At 42.6% G+C, this 15,473-nt stretch overlaps 1 protein-coding gene across 2 annotated transcripts in view; it reads right to left on the bottom strand.

Moving 5' to 3' along the window:
• Positions 1–15,260, bottom strand: part of ARID4A (AT-rich interaction domain 4A) — a 64,535-nt gene extending 49,275 nt beyond the window's left edge. For both annotated transcript variants that reach the window (XM_080922489.1, XM_080922490.1), the window contains exons 1-5: positions 15,124–15,260; positions 14,139–14,195; positions 11,810–11,920; positions 9,269–9,334; positions 7,977–8,067 (exon numbers count right to left, since the gene is read on the bottom strand). In XM_080922489.1, the coding sequence (XP_080778615.1) occupies positions 7,977–8,067; positions 9,269–9,334; positions 11,810–11,920; positions 14,139–14,144 (274 nt within the window). In that variant the 5' untranslated portion in view covers positions 14,145–14,195; positions 15,124–15,260. The remainder of the gene's footprint in view (positions 1–7,976; positions 8,068–9,268; positions 9,335–11,809; positions 11,921–14,138; positions 14,196–15,123) is intronic.
• Between the last annotated feature and the right edge of the window lie 213 nt (positions 15,261–15,473).

Genomic DNA, 15,473 nt, shown 5'->3' with positions numbered 1-15,473 from the left:
ACATTCTAGTTCACAAAACTGTCTGCATGATCAAAATCGCAATCATTTTATAGATGAATATAGAGGCAGGTTAATGCCCTCTAACTTAATTAAAAGATTAAAGACACAGTTAGTAAGTATGAGGAATAAGTATAAAATGAGTGTGCACCACTCTAGGTGGCAAGCCTACTGCACACTAGGCTATTGTGCTTAGGCTTGATACAAGGACAAGGAAGTAAAAAATTCAGAAATATAAAATTATTAGTATATATGTTCACAACAGTTATGATGAAACAAAATATTTCACATAATGAAGTAAAAACTTTAAATATGCATATTTTGTATATAACCAGTTGTCCTTTAAACATCATTTACGTTGCCAGGTGGTGGTGGCACATACCTTTAATCCCAGCACATGGAAGGCAGGGGCAAGCAGATCTCTGAGTTCAAGGCCAGCCTGGTCCACAGAGTAAGTTCCAGGACAACCACTGCTACTTGACTCAAACAAATCATTTACTTTTGTTTACTTAGCTGACAAATCAAAATATAAAAAGTTTATGGTATAGCACATGACGCTTACAATACATGTATACAAGAGCTAACATGCTAGCACACATCTTACTTTTGTTTTGTGGTGAGAACATTTGAAGTCGATCTCAGCACACTGTTATTAACTGGCCAAAACCCGTCCACCGTACTCGTGCGTTACGTGCCAGGACACTGGTACCTCACCACATCCCACTGGACTTACTCCTCCCCACTGAAATCCCTAAGCCCTCGGCCCTGCCTTCCCCGGTTCCCTTCATCCTACCTGTGAGTTGGACCTTTGCAGACTCTAAGTACAAATGACATGGTGTAGTATTTGATTTTCTGTGCCCAGTTAGTTTCTTTTAGCACAACAGTGCCAGGTTCATCTATACAGCTGTGTTTCCAGTCTCACTGAGACCGAGCAGTTCTCCATGGCAACAGTCCACATTCTGTCTCGTCACCCCTAATGGAGTGAATTCTATACCGCCACTCAGCCAAAAAAAGTCACAGTAAACATAGAAATACACAAAGTTCTCTGAGGCACTGCCCTCATAATTCTTTAGACATAAATCCAGAAATGCCAATGCTGGATGCATAGACAGTCTGTCTATTTTGTAATCAAATGTCAATTGTAGCCCGTCGTGCCTATAATCTTAAGCATTCAGAATGCTGAGGCAGCAGGACTGTGAGTTTGAGCCTGCCTGGGTTACCATAGGGAGACCCTGTCTGGAAAAACAAAAGTTACCATTTTCGTTTTATAAGGCGCCTCCACACTGTTTTCCATATTGGTTTTCCTAATGTATACTCTTAGGGACAGCAGCAAAGGTTTCCTTTGCCCTGCATTCTTATCCAGACATCTTGTGTTTGTGATGACAGCTAATCTGACAAGTATGAGATGATACCTCATGATTGTTTTAACTTCCTTAATGGCCAATTCGCAGTCACACATCAAGCAGCAATGGGAGTCTGTCTGGAGAGGGGCATGGTTAGGTGATTTTGTCACTGTGAAATCATCGCAATCCTACATGGTACAGCTGACCCCACACCTAGGTGATGCTACATGTGTCAGTGCCCTGAGGCTATATGCCAAATACACCACTGTTCTGAAAATGTACTCTCAATAACATAATTAGTAGGTATCTGAACACTGAAGCCCAGAGCAGGAACAGCTAACATATACTGCACGAAGAATGAACTGGGAGGCTGGAGAGATGCTCAGGGGTTAAGAGCACTGGCTGCTCTTCCAGAGGTCCTGGGTTTGAGGCCCAGTACCCACATGGGCTCATAACCATCTTTAACTCCAATTCCAGAGGAACTGATACCCTTTCCTGACCTCCTCACATTAGGCACACGTGGTACACAGATATGCAGGTAATATAACCATATACATAATATCTAAACAGTGACTGTACAGGCTACTTACTGTAAAAGAAGCATACAAAACTAAGGTTACTTTAGCTGAGTCAGGCAGAGAAGAGTGACTCTGAAGGGCTGGGATAGCAGATGAACAATAAACAAGTCACAGGCCAGGAGCTGGAGTGATGGCTCAGCAGGTTAAGAGCACTAGGACCCAGGGCTTCAATTTCCACATCCACAGAGTGGCTCACAATCATCTATAACTCCAATTTCCAGGGAATCTAATACTCTTTCCTATGCTATGGGTACCTGCATGCATATGATGCACATAAATTTGTAAACACTCACATAGAAATAAAAAATAATTAAAAATAATGCTTTCAGTCATTAATCAAAATGTCTTTATTTAGAGCAGTGGTTCTCAACCTTCCTAATACTGTGACCCTTTAATATAGTTCTTCATGTTATGGTGACCCCCCCCCCAGCCATTAATTTATTCTTGTTGCTACTTCAGAACTGTAATTTAGCCACTGTTATGAATTGTAATGTAAATATCTATTTTCCTGTGGTCTTTGGGGGGTTCCGACCCACAGGTTGAGAACTGGTTTAAGCATGCCTGCAGTGGCGGCATCCTTCCCTTTGAGAATGTCTACTGAGGTGCTGCCTTTGGGTTCCACTCAAGTAACAAGTCCAAGTTCAGTTAGTGTCACTTCAGCTTCTGCCAGGGGCCTGGCAGCTGATGGAGAAATAGCAGGCAGATTTTACGTTTAAAGCCGATAATTTTTCTGTTTTTCTCATATGAGAAAAAGGTCGGGTCCCATTCTTCACGGAATATCTAGTTTTCTCAAAACGTTTCTTGAAGACATTGTTCATGCTCAGGGTACCTTTTCCAAATGTGAATGAATACTCCACAGATACGTGGGTTTATTTCTGAGCTCTCTGCTGTTCTATTGTTTCTACACGTCGGCCTTCACATGAGACGCACTATCTCGATTACTGTAACTCAGGTAAGTAGTAAGGCAGGCCAGGTTGCTTAGGGGTTAAAGCAACTGTTGGCCCAGTCAGCATGCATAGGAATACCGGGGTGAACATAGCAGGAAAGAACTGAGTCCCAAAAGATGGTCTTCGACTTCCACATGTGCACTGTGACATAAACGCCCATGCCCACGTGGCTGGCCAGCACCATGAAGCCTGCTCTCCAGAACTGTTTTAAACTTGTCCTTTAAAAAAAAACTCGTAACTCTTAGACCTGATAAAAAAAAACATTCAGCATAACAGCCAGACACAAAAACCAACACAGAACTCATTAACTTTTCTATATACCAATAATCAACTTGCTGAGAAAAAGAACCTGAAAAATCTGATTAAAACAGTATGCAACACCAAGGAATAAACCTAAGCAAAGGCTGGAGGGCCTCTGCAGTGAAAGCTTTACAACACTGAAGAACTCGAAAAGACAAGAAGACTCTTGTACTCAAAGACTGGCAGAATGTTGTAAACATACCTATATTGTTGGAAGTGACAACAGAGCCAATGTGACTGAAAATTACGGTGACAGTCTTCACAGAACCCTGTAACGAATTCTGAGAATGATACGGAAGTATGAAGCACCTCAACTATCCAAAGCATTCTGAAGCCAAAAGAACAACGCTGGAAGAGGCATTGGTGCCTGATCCCAAACTACATTACAGAGGCATTGTAACAGACGCCATACCTTAGAAGAAAGGTTGTTAACAGCAATACAACAGAGCACCAGAAATAATCCCCACAGATACAGCCACTGGGTTTTTGGCAATAGTTCCAAAATATTTTGGGGAAAAAAAAAAAAGACATCCTCTTCAACAAATGATAGTCATAAAATCTCCTATCCTGACATCAAAGAATAAAACTAGACCCTCATGTCTCACTGTACACAAGAATCAACTCAACATAAGCCTGGAAACCTGGAAACTGCTAAAGGGAAACAGAGACAAGACACTTCAAGACCCAGGTACAGGATTCCCACAGCACAGGAAAGAATCCCAACAACTATCAGGATGATCTACATAAAATTAAGCTGCACAGTCAAAGAAACAATGACCACAGTGAAGAAAGCCTAGAAATGAAAGAAAATCCTTGTCAACTATACACCCGACAGGGAATTAATATCTAGAATATATAAAGAACTGCAAATATCAGACAAAAACAAAACAAACTAAATCATCCACTCAGTAAGTGAGCTAATGAACTGAGTGCAGTGTTTTGAGAAAACAACTACGAACTGCCAAGAAATATTTGGAAAAGTATTCACTATCCTCAGCCATCGGCGGATGTGAATTAAAGCTGCTCTGGGGTTCCACTGACCCAGTGAGAGGCTGTCATCTTCTGGTAAGCACACAGAGAAAGTGGAACCTTTAGACACCAGGGCATGAAGGAGAAGAAAAGTACACTAGCTCAGCTACTAGGGAAGTCAGTGTGGAGGCTAGTCAGACAACCAACTACCCCATGACTGGCTGGATCATTCTCGAACCTTAAGACAACATACCAGACGCACACAGGGCGCATCCAGCTTCACACCCTCATTACAGTGAGGGAATTAGACAGCCTAGACATAACACATGGCAGAGTTTTATACAATCATAAAGACAACTGAAACCATGACTCTCGAGACAGATGGAGCAGAAAGCCATTATGTTAAGGGAAATAAGCCATACTCAGAAACACAAATTCTATGGTTTTTTCTTATATACAAGACCCAGACTCCAAGTGTGCTTGTGCACACATGCATGAAATAAAACTACAAAGAGTCATGGGAAGGGAAGGATTAGGGGAAAGCAGAAAAGAGAAGGTCACAGACATGTATGACACAAAGGCAGATTATTTGAGGGAAGAGAGTCTCACACATCAGCTTCCCAGGTACTAGGATTACACACACTTGAGTCATCATGTCAGCTAAGTATTTCTAATGATTCCCCCAAAGAAACAAACAAGCAAATAAAGCCCCAAGATTGCTGCTTCTGGGGAAGCTGAGGCACAAGGACTGTTGAGTTGGAAGCTAGCCTGGTCTATAACGAGAGACTCTGAACTAAGTACAGTTCAGTGTTAGAAAGGGCTGTGCTACTGGAGAGGGGAAAGTAGAAATACCCTAGCAGAGAGGTAATACTGGGGATCAAACCCAAGGCCTTGATAAGCAGCTGCTCTACCACCAGGCCATATCCAGCTCAAAGATCACTAATACTTTCTAGAATTTTCTAATCTACTAAATACCTTTTAGAAATTTAAATGAAGAAAACTTCAGGAAAAAAAAAAAAACGGTAAATGTTCTCCCAGATGTTCTCATATACTCGCAAACACACACACAGTAACTTTATGACCCGTGAGAGATCACACATCTCATTTTCTCCTTTTCTGTCTTTTCCACTTGTGGTTATTACACTCTTCCCCTCTGGCCAGCCTGTACAGTCCACATCCCTGTGCGACCTTACTTACAGTAAGGTGGTATTTTGAGAGTACTTAAGTGAATAGTGACTGTCAAAGCCTTAAACACATACAGAGCAACCTCATTTATGCGTGTGAGTGCAAAGTCAATTACTCTCTTCGGCTGTGCTTTAATGGCAGAGATCAAAGCTGTGGCCTGCAGACAGGCACTTTGTCAGTCAACTGTAACTGCTTTTTTTAATGATTTTTAGTTTTCTCCCAAAGAAGAGTTTCTTTTTGTATGGTCTGCCTTCCTTTCTTCCTCCCTGCAGATCATCCTCTCTCTTTTTTTGGTAATATTTGGTATTGTTTATTCATGTTTAATATTTTTAATTATGAGGCATATGTGGATGTGAGTGCAGGTTCCCATGGAGACCACAGGCACCGAAACCCTGCAGCTACGGTCACAGGCAGTTGTGAGCTGCTCAGCAAGGGTCCTAGGACCTGAACTCAGGTCCTCTGGAAGAGCAGACGTCATCCCTCTATTCAGTGTGTATGTGCACACATGCCGCAGTTGTATGGAGAAGTGCGAGCATTCTCAAGGGTTAGTTCTCCTCTCACACTCCGTTAGTTCTGCCGTTCACCCCAATTCAGTTGCCAGGCTTGTATGGACCACTTTTGTCCACTGAGCCATCTCACTGGTCCATACGGGTTGTTTTCTATCCATGAGCAGTGTGTATCCGAATCATCCAGGATGCTGATACAAAGAAAGCACTGGCATCCCTAAGGCCTACTGAACTCATTCTCCATAAAAGAGCACTGTAAATAAAGTTCAATAGCAACTACTTTCTAGAATCGACAACATGCTATTCACGAGAGGACAGACTCGGAATTCAATGATTTTTTTCTAGAACAGAAAACAGAAAATGCTGGGCTGGAGAGATGGCTCAGTGGTTAAGAGCACTGACTGCTCTCTCAGAGGTCCTGAGTTCAATTCCCAGCAACCACATGGTGGCTCACAACCATCTGTAATGGGATCTGATGCCCTCTTCTGGTGTCTGAAGACATAGTGTACTCACATTCATAAAATAAATATAAAAAACAAACAGAAAATGTGAAGATGTGCAGGTATTGCTTCTACAGAACATAGGTAAAGCGTAATACAGGTTCTGAATGTGACCTTGACAATGAATGTCGCAGAGGGAGGGCATACCAATATCTGAATATTCATAACACTGTAGCTACCAAGCCTTTAACCTTTACCAGTGCCTTGCTTAATATAGCACACTCCTATCAAATTAATCTCAGAGTGATTATTAATTGCAGTTTTTATGTCTTTAAAAACTATCAGTAACAGTATTTCAGCTCAATGAAAAACATATGGTTGACAATAACAGAACCATATGGACCTCTGTTTCCAGGAAGCCAAAGAATTAAAACTTCTGAAAGTAAAGTACTTGGAAAGAATGAGTTAAATAAATTAAAGTAGCAGGCAGTGGTGTTGCATGTCTTCAATCCTAGCACTCAGGAGACAGAGGCAGGATCTCTGAGTTGAAGACCACTGGTCTAGAGAGTGAGTTCCAGAGACAGTCAGGGAAACACAGAGAACTCCTATCTCAAAAAACTGCAAACAAACAAACAAACAAACAAACATAGAAACACAAAACAGAAATCTAAAATAAATTTTTTAAAAAACCCTAAAAGTAAACCTAAGTAAGCAAGGAAACCATTACACTACAACCTATGGCAAGATAGATATGAACAGCAGGTTATGTATGTATGGTGTAGGGTAAATATCTGGGATAGTTCACAGAAGCGCACAGTCTCAAAGGACCAAGAGGAGATTTAGAAAGGTCACTAATGCTACCCTCTCGGTATAACCTCAGTACTTCTGTGCAACTCTGAAAGTTCATGCATACATTGCTATATTTGCTCCTTCTCTCTGATTTTAGCTTTGTTTTGAGATAGCATCTCATGTAGCCCAGGTTAGCTTCATATTCAGTTTTAGTAAAGGATGGTCTCCAGCTCCAGATTTTCTTGCTTCTTGCCTGTGTTCTGGGATCACAGGAATGGACCACCATACTCAAGCTCAGCCTGGAACTCATTATGTAGACCAGGCTGGCTTTCTACTCAGAAAGATCCACCTGTCTCTGCCTCTGTATACTGGGAATAAAGGTATTTGCCACTACTCCTGGCAAGCATTTAGAATACAGAGAGTAAGAATGAAGTCATATTGACAATATATGCATCATTCTTGAAAAGTCCTCACTATCCAGATCACTAAAGATGATCTACAAGTGCCTAGGCTTGAGTCCCATCTTTACTTTCTGCTGTAACATCTACATTATTCTTAGTGCAACAAGTGACAGCAACACCTGTGTGACCCTTGCCTCAGTTACAGAAGTAACAGGACACTGTCTTATGAACAGACACACACACACACACACACACACACACACACAAACCACTACTTTATTGAAGGCAAAATGTCCAAGTGAGCTAGAACAGAAGTACTCTTGGATAAAGAGAAAAACTTCCAAGTAGTCTAAACAATACCTGCTTTTGCACCCAGCTGAACACCACTACAATCTTAGCTAGCTATATCCAATAAGTTCACAGGATAGAATGCATCTCCCTGCCAACACACACATCAGTGTATTTATAAGGTAAAGGCATACACGCCTCCAGCAACAGCCATGTGTAAAGTTACTACTTACCCACAGTATACCAACTAGCATCTGTCAACTTGCTGATAATAGCTTCCTGGATAGATCCATCAGATGTCCTTGTTTCAACAATAGCTCCAACCTAAAACATAAAACCCAGCTTTTCTTAGAAGATTTAAACAACAGACCAAATCACTTCTGCCAACTATATGATCCAAGTAAGAAATTTGTGAATACTCAAGCTTAGGATAAGGCAGAAATATCAGTTAAAATGCTCAGATCCTTGTTATGTAATTGGAGCCCCAAAGTTCTTTGGCATAAGTAAGGGAGCAGTTACTTGTAATTTACAAACTAAAAAGATAATGTGCAGAGTCCAGGATTCAAATATGACTAAATATCTTACTGCAGAGTTTGTTCACCATATTGCATTACCTCCAATAGGCTTAAATGGAAAAGTATCAAACCTTAATACACAAAAATACTTGGTTTTCTTTCATCACACTACTGATTACGGATAAAGGTTCAGCTGGAGAGAGGAACAGATTAGTTAACTTTCATTCAGCTTCCAAACCTTTGTATACCAGATATTAACCAACGTGGTGCTTCAACAAAACAAAGATTTAACTACATAAATAGAGATGAATAGAAAATACAGTATTGTTATGTGTCAAACTGAATAATGAAATAAATATAGTTTGATAAATCAGAAGAACAGAAAAATTTATGATATTTGGCAGGTCACAAGCATCACCTTAACTATTGCAACAGTTAAAAAAAAGTAATATATTCAAACTGGGAATGGCAGCATAGCCCCACAGGTAGATCTTTGTTAGTTTAAGTCCATCCTGTCTGTATAGTGAGCACCAGGCTCACCAGGGCTACATGGTGAGACTCTGCCTCAAAACAAGCAAGCAAGCACACTTAACATATATGTATATGTATGCACGTATTCAGTCCATAAACTCAAAATGAAAGGCAAGAGAAAGCACACCACCCTGACACATGCACGAAACTACTGTCAAGCACCGTGGTATAGTGCAATCCTGGCACTGGGGAGGCAGAGAGGTCTGTGCTACAGTGTTAGAATAGCCCAGGCTAAGAGACCATCTAAATCACCAACTCAAAACAAGAACAAATTAAATAAATAAATAATCCAGTTATGACAGATGTTCTTAAAGGATACAATCATTCCAATATCATAATTTACACTACTGTACCTCTGCATTTTGCTTTCTGATTCAAGTGCCTATAAAAACCCAAGTGTATGCATGAATGAAGTTTGACAAATTATAGCATTTGCCTGTGGTTCACTATTTTTGATTCTGAACTGTCCACATACGTACTCTTAAAGGGCCCTTTACTTGGTCATCTTGCACCAACTGTGTTGTGTTATCCTGCTTCAGAAGTACCTGGAAAACAAAATGATCTGGAAGTTACTTTTGAAACAATGTATCTATAATAACCCAGCAGGTGCCTCCTTAATACCCTGTGGTTACCTCTGCAGTAACAGTTATTACACTGGCTTGTATTTATGTTTCTTCTTTCTCATTAACTGTGAGCTCCTTGAGGGCTGGAGCCCTCTTTCATTACTGTTCCCCTTATAGTTAGCAAGTGTCAGAGCATATTACAGCCATTTAATAACTGCTTGCCAAGTGGACAAAGTATAGATTTATAATCTAGCGATATTATAAAAATGTAAAACTGCTTCTAATAAATTTTATCAAGTCATAAAAGGTTTTGATTATCACAAAATATTTTTTTAAACCTTCAAATTTTATTGCCTACTTAAAAACAGAGCTCTTGTGATCCTTAAGCCTCCTGAGGCTGGGCCTGGTGGCACATAACTTTATTCCCAGCACTCAGGAGGCAGAGACCCAGGTGGATCTCAGTGAATTTAATTTAAGGTCAGCCTGGTCTACATAGAGAGTTACAGGACAGCCAAAGTTACATAGAGAAACCTTGTTTCAAAAAAAAGTCTTCCGATACATTTAGAAGCAATTCAGTTATAACAAAGTATCCCTCTCCAATGCTCCTTACACTTTACAACACATACAGGAAAACATCACAGCAGAGCAAGCAAGTTCAGGGTAATGGTAGTGTATGTAAAGTCCTAAAAAAATTATCGTATTATTTTAAATAAACAACTGAGAGCCCCCAATATATACACGTATATTTTGAGGGTTAAAACTTTCAGTGACTCAAATATTCAGTGGTCTACATTTATAGTCTACAAAGTCAAAAGGCTATATAAAATGAAGAAAATAAAAATGTCAAATGGCATCCTAAGAAGCAAGTGTCACTAGCAGATTCATACCTGGGTCTATTGACTACATGGGTCAGAGTCTCTGAGAGCAAGGCCTTCTAAACCTTGATTGTTTTGGAAAAGTTAGGTTTGTTATGTTAGTCCCAGAGGTTTCATCCAGAATCTTTGAGATACAGTCCTGAGAACCACTTTGGGTGAGTTTCTAAGTGGGGCTAATGTCCCTGGTCTGGAAGGCACAACCTGAGCACCAATGCTCCGGCTCCCTCGTCTGTTCATTTATTCATCCACATTCGACCAACTCTGCGTGACCACTAGACAGGAAGCACTCCCTCCTGCACGTATCAGGAACAGAGAGAGAAACTCTGAGCTGTCCTCTCCTTCTCACAGTAGTTAACTCTGGTAAGAAAACAGATATGTAGCTGAACAAGACATATCACAAACTGTTAGAAAAATGATCATAATCATATTAACAATAATACTGTGACAGGCACAGCAAAATGTGGAGACCTGTAGGAAGTGTGTGGAGAGTTACCAAGGGCTTTCATGAGTCATAGTTTATGGCTCTATAATGTTAAGAACGTTTATATACTTGAAGATGCTCTTGTACCCACATTAGCAGAGTATGCAGAAGAGCAGACAGAGGCTAGGGATGTGGCTCACATGGTGAAGGGAACCTGGCAGAACGAGGCTGAATCCTATCATCAATGCTGTAAAAGCCGGCGAGCTGCCTCAGCCTACGACTCTAGCACTCAGGGATGGAAGCAAGAAGATCAAGTGTAAACTCATTCTCAGATGCTTAGGGAGGCTGAGGCATGAGACCCTTTCATCTCAAAAATAAGAATAATAATAAAAAGATCTACTGAAAAACAATGTGTTAACAGATTTCTCAAAAGTTGTAGGTATTTATCCACCCATCCTTTTCCGGATTCCCTAATTCTATGGGAATATATTAACTTTAACTTTGTTTCCAAAATCAACATCTTGGACAGCCATACTACGGTGGCTGATGTCTATAATCCTAATACTCAGGAGAGGCAAAGGCAGGATGGGCACCAGAAATTGTCTGAAAAAGCCAGACACAGACACAGACACACAAACACAGACACAGATACACGCGTGCATACACGCACGTCTCAACTCCATGAATCATTTTTAATGTTATCTTGAAAACATAATTTTACTTCTTTGTTCTTCCTAATCACTGAAACTGTCATTATCTGATTAAGGAAGGGAGACAGCAAATTATAGCCCAAGTACACTCCCACAAATAAGTATGATCCAAATAACACAAGCATCACACCTTGGTATCCTGAACGAAGAAGCCTTCTGGAATCATTTCTCAGCCTGAGTTCTTTATTTTCCAAATCTTAATACACTCTTTAAGTTCAGTATGTAATGATATCGCTCTGAGCACTGATTCAAGAGAAAGACTGATAATGTCCAACCTTTCCCTCTGGACAACATGGACTGCAATCTCTTCAATGTACTTAACCTGCTGCAGGATAGGAGTGACTCCTGTTACTACTCGGCCTTTTGTCACTCCAAGTACACCAAATCACCCTGTTCCTTTTCTCAGAGACAAGCAACAGAACCTGGGTTGTTTTCCAAAGCCTGTATTTACCTTGACTTTCACCAGTCTTTTCACTGTCTTGATCTTTGCCTCACAGAAGGCCCCTCGGTATTTGGCGCTGACATCAGTTCCCACTGTCAGGTAGGCAGGCTCATCTGCCGCCTGAGGAGAGAACAGAGACTTCAAACATCACCACTGTGTGCCTTTACCTGACCTCTAACAGCATCTAAAGTCACTAGAACATAATACCAGTGACAAATTGGAAAATACTCCTAACGCAAACACCTTATTAACACTATTTCATTTTATGTACTCATTTCCTGATGCTGTAAAAGTTATAACTGGAAACTACCAGTAAGAAAAAAAGATTTATTTTTGAAGTACAACATGTTTTTAAAAATTCTACAGTAATATAGAAGAGCTAGAAAGATAAATAAACAAAAGAAATTTATATTGAATGTCTCATAAATTTTATTAGTTTTGGGCCTCCAGGTGATTCTATTTTCTAGGTTAAAAAGAAACACTGCTACAAAGTTAATATTAGCAATATAAGACGTTTGGTGAGACAGATTAAGAAGGCAACATCTCTTGTTTGATTTGGGCTTTTGGGACAAGGTGCAGGCTGTCTCTACCTCCTAAATACAGGGATTACAGGCCAGGGCCAACAAGCCTAACTAAAGCATTATCTTTTGATACAATGCATCTCTACACGCAAAAAAAACTAAATAACCTCTTTCCAAAATTGCCTCAGCTGAAGGTTGTATTTGAAAGTTTAAATCTACTGATGAAAAAACTGATAGCTTAAGACTGCAGCCATTTCTAGTTTATAATATTAATCTTCTCTATATACTTAAAATAATTTTTATTAAGAAATAGCCACTTAGCTGGGCATGGTGGGAGGGGGAGGCAGAGGCAACAGGATCTCTTTAAATTCTAGGCCAGCCTGGTCTATAGTGAGTCTAGGACAGTCAGGGCCCTGTTATACAGAGAAACCCTGGGGGGGGGGGGTAGAAAGAAAGAGAGAGAGAAAGAGAGAGAGAGAGGGATGGATGGAGGGAGGGAGGGAGGAAGGAAGGAAGGAAGAAAAAAACCACCCATTATGAGAAATAGTCATGATCAGAATTATACATTGAAATACGTAAGAAACTTCCATTTATAAATCATTTTAATCTTGAGAGTAACAGACAACTGCTATTTCAGTCTATGATGTTACCTTATTTCAAAAGCTGTATGTATTCATACTAACAATTCTACATTATACAAAGACATCAATGTGTACTTTAGTTAATAGTTTAAGTAGGAAACAAGTTTTCATTTTCCCAAGTAATATTAAAGGAAGTTGTGTCACTCTAAAATAAAAAAATAAGAGGAAGTGTGAGGATTTCAGAAAGTAATACACTTCAACAGTCAGGCGTGGCTCAGCTTGCCCGCCCTCCCAGTGCTTTGGGGGGGGCAGAAGCCCGTAGTTCAAGGCTGACCTTGAACTACATCATCGTGAGTTCCAAGCCAACCTGGACTCAAGTATACTGTTTCAAAATAACCGAAACAAAAACGACTGTATATTTACTATCTTTATAGACACACACACAGTAAGTACAACATTGATCATGCACTTTTAAATGTCAGTCTACTTAAAAACGAATAAAAAAATGAAGAGAAATACTTTTTGGTAAGTACTTGACCAGAAACAAACAAGGGTATCCACACTATCCTAAGGAATTCTGAATAATGTTATGAAAGCTTCCTTGCCCTTTTAGCAGGCAGCCAGTTTGTAAGATGTTTGTAAGACTAGGAAGCTTCAAAAATACACGTAGAATCCATGTTTTCAGATATATATTATGAAGACTGAACTAATCAAATACTGTCACACCATAGTTTACTTTTTTTCCCCAAGAAATATACAGAACTACCTCCCTTACTCAAGCTACATATTTCATTTCTCTTAAAAATTGGCACTGGTAGTGGAAAGGGGGAAGTATCTATGTTTTTAAAGAAAGCAAAAGCAAAACAAAACAAACAAGAAACTCCCCCAAAAAAAAAAACCCCAAAAAACCAAAAAACAAAACAAAACAAAACAAAACAAAGCAGGACAAAAGCTTTACTTCTTTAAAGGTGTTTTCGACACTGAAGTGTTTGAAAATCGAAAGGCTGCACAGACCTTTCTTTCCCAAGTGCTCTCACTGCTAGCGAGTGTTGAACTGCCTTCGCTTACACACACACACACACCACACTCACCTCACCCATTCACATGTCATTTTCCTGAAAGTGCTTCTTAGTAGAGAAATCAATTTTAAGTAACAAAACGCTGCCATTCCACAGCTGCAGCCTCCGGACTGGCAGAGTCCAGGGCACAGGGCTGCGAAGAGTTGGCTCCACTTACCTTCATCTTGACTGGTGACCTGTGGGGTTCCAGCTTCCTCGAGTTCTCTTCCCGGCGCTAGAGCCAAGGCAGGGAAAAGAGAGGCAGAGGATCAGTCCAAGGCGGGGTGAGACCCGGAAAGAAAGTAAACAAATGCAGGCGGGGAGGGGCCGAGCTCCGCGGCCCCCGGGACAGACCCCCTTCGGGCAGCCAAAGCCTGGCGGGCAGTGAGCCCCACGCGCGCCAAAGGACAGCGCGTCCCGCCCCTGCCAGGCCGGCCCACCGCGCCCCCGCCTCGTCGGCCACTCGCAGCCCCTGCGCCCCGGCCTCCCGGGTCCGCGCCCCGCCGGGCCCGGACTCCAGCGCGCGCCCCGCCTCCGCCGCTCGGCCCCCCTTGGCCCGCCCCGGCCCGGCCCGCGGCGGCGGCAACGGAGTGTCACGGCGCCATTGCTCTCCAGCCTCCGCTCTGCACCATGTCAGGAAGGAGAAGCGCTCCTTCACCCGGGGGGCAGGGGCGGCGGCCTGCGGCGGCGGCCGCTGGCGCGGGGGGACCCGGCGAGGGAGGCGCGGGGCGGGGAGGCGGCAGGACAGGGTGTGGGAGGGGAGCGAGCCGCACCGCCGCAGCGGCCGTCTCCTCCCGCGCCCGCCTCAACTTTTTGTACAGCCCGGAGAGGCGCGGGCACCCCGATCCCCGCTGTCCAGCAGCGGGTCTTCGCCAAAGACGCACAGCAGAGTTGGGGGCCGGTTCTCCCGGCAGCCCGCTGCTCCGGAGCAAACTTAGCGGCGCGGCCAGCCCCACAGCCATTTTCCCGGGGAGGTGGCGGAGGCGGTAGTGCCCGCAGTTGCCGCCACGGATCCAGGACCCGATCTTTGCCCGGCGCCCCGGGCACAGCCCGCCCTGCATCCCCCTCCCCGCCTGAGGAGCTCCCAACTGCACCGGGACCCCATCGCGGCAGCAGCTGCTCCCGCCGCTTTGCCCATTCAGCGGCCCCCGCTGCCCACCTACCTACTGCGGGTGCAGAGCGCTGTCAGCTCTCCAGTCTGCCGCCCCACTGATCGCCGTGGGTCCCCGTCCGGGTAGCACCGTTCCCGGCCGCAGCGGCAGTTCCTGCGCCGGGTTCCCCCACTCGCCCCGATTTACTGCCACAATCCACCAAATAACAAGCTGTTGAGCAGACTCGCTTCTACACGAACTCCTATTGGCTGCTCATGACGCCGAATAGCTTCGGATTGGAGTTCGCTGTCTGCTTTTCTCATTGGATGTAGCTGTGAAACTTCCATGATTGGTACGGAAAACAGCAGGTAGGACATTTTCCACTTCTGATTGGCTGGATCAGAAGACGCACGTTATTGGAG

Source organism: Micromys minutus (genome assembly GCF_963924665.1).
Source record: "Micromys minutus genome assembly, chromosome: 1".
In the NCBI taxonomy this organism is placed as follows: domain Eukaryota; kingdom Metazoa; phylum Chordata; class Mammalia; order Rodentia; family Muridae; genus Micromys; species Micromys minutus.
The sequence above is the reverse complement of the archived record's forward strand: the minus strand, read 5'-3'. Positions and strand labels throughout refer to the sequence as shown.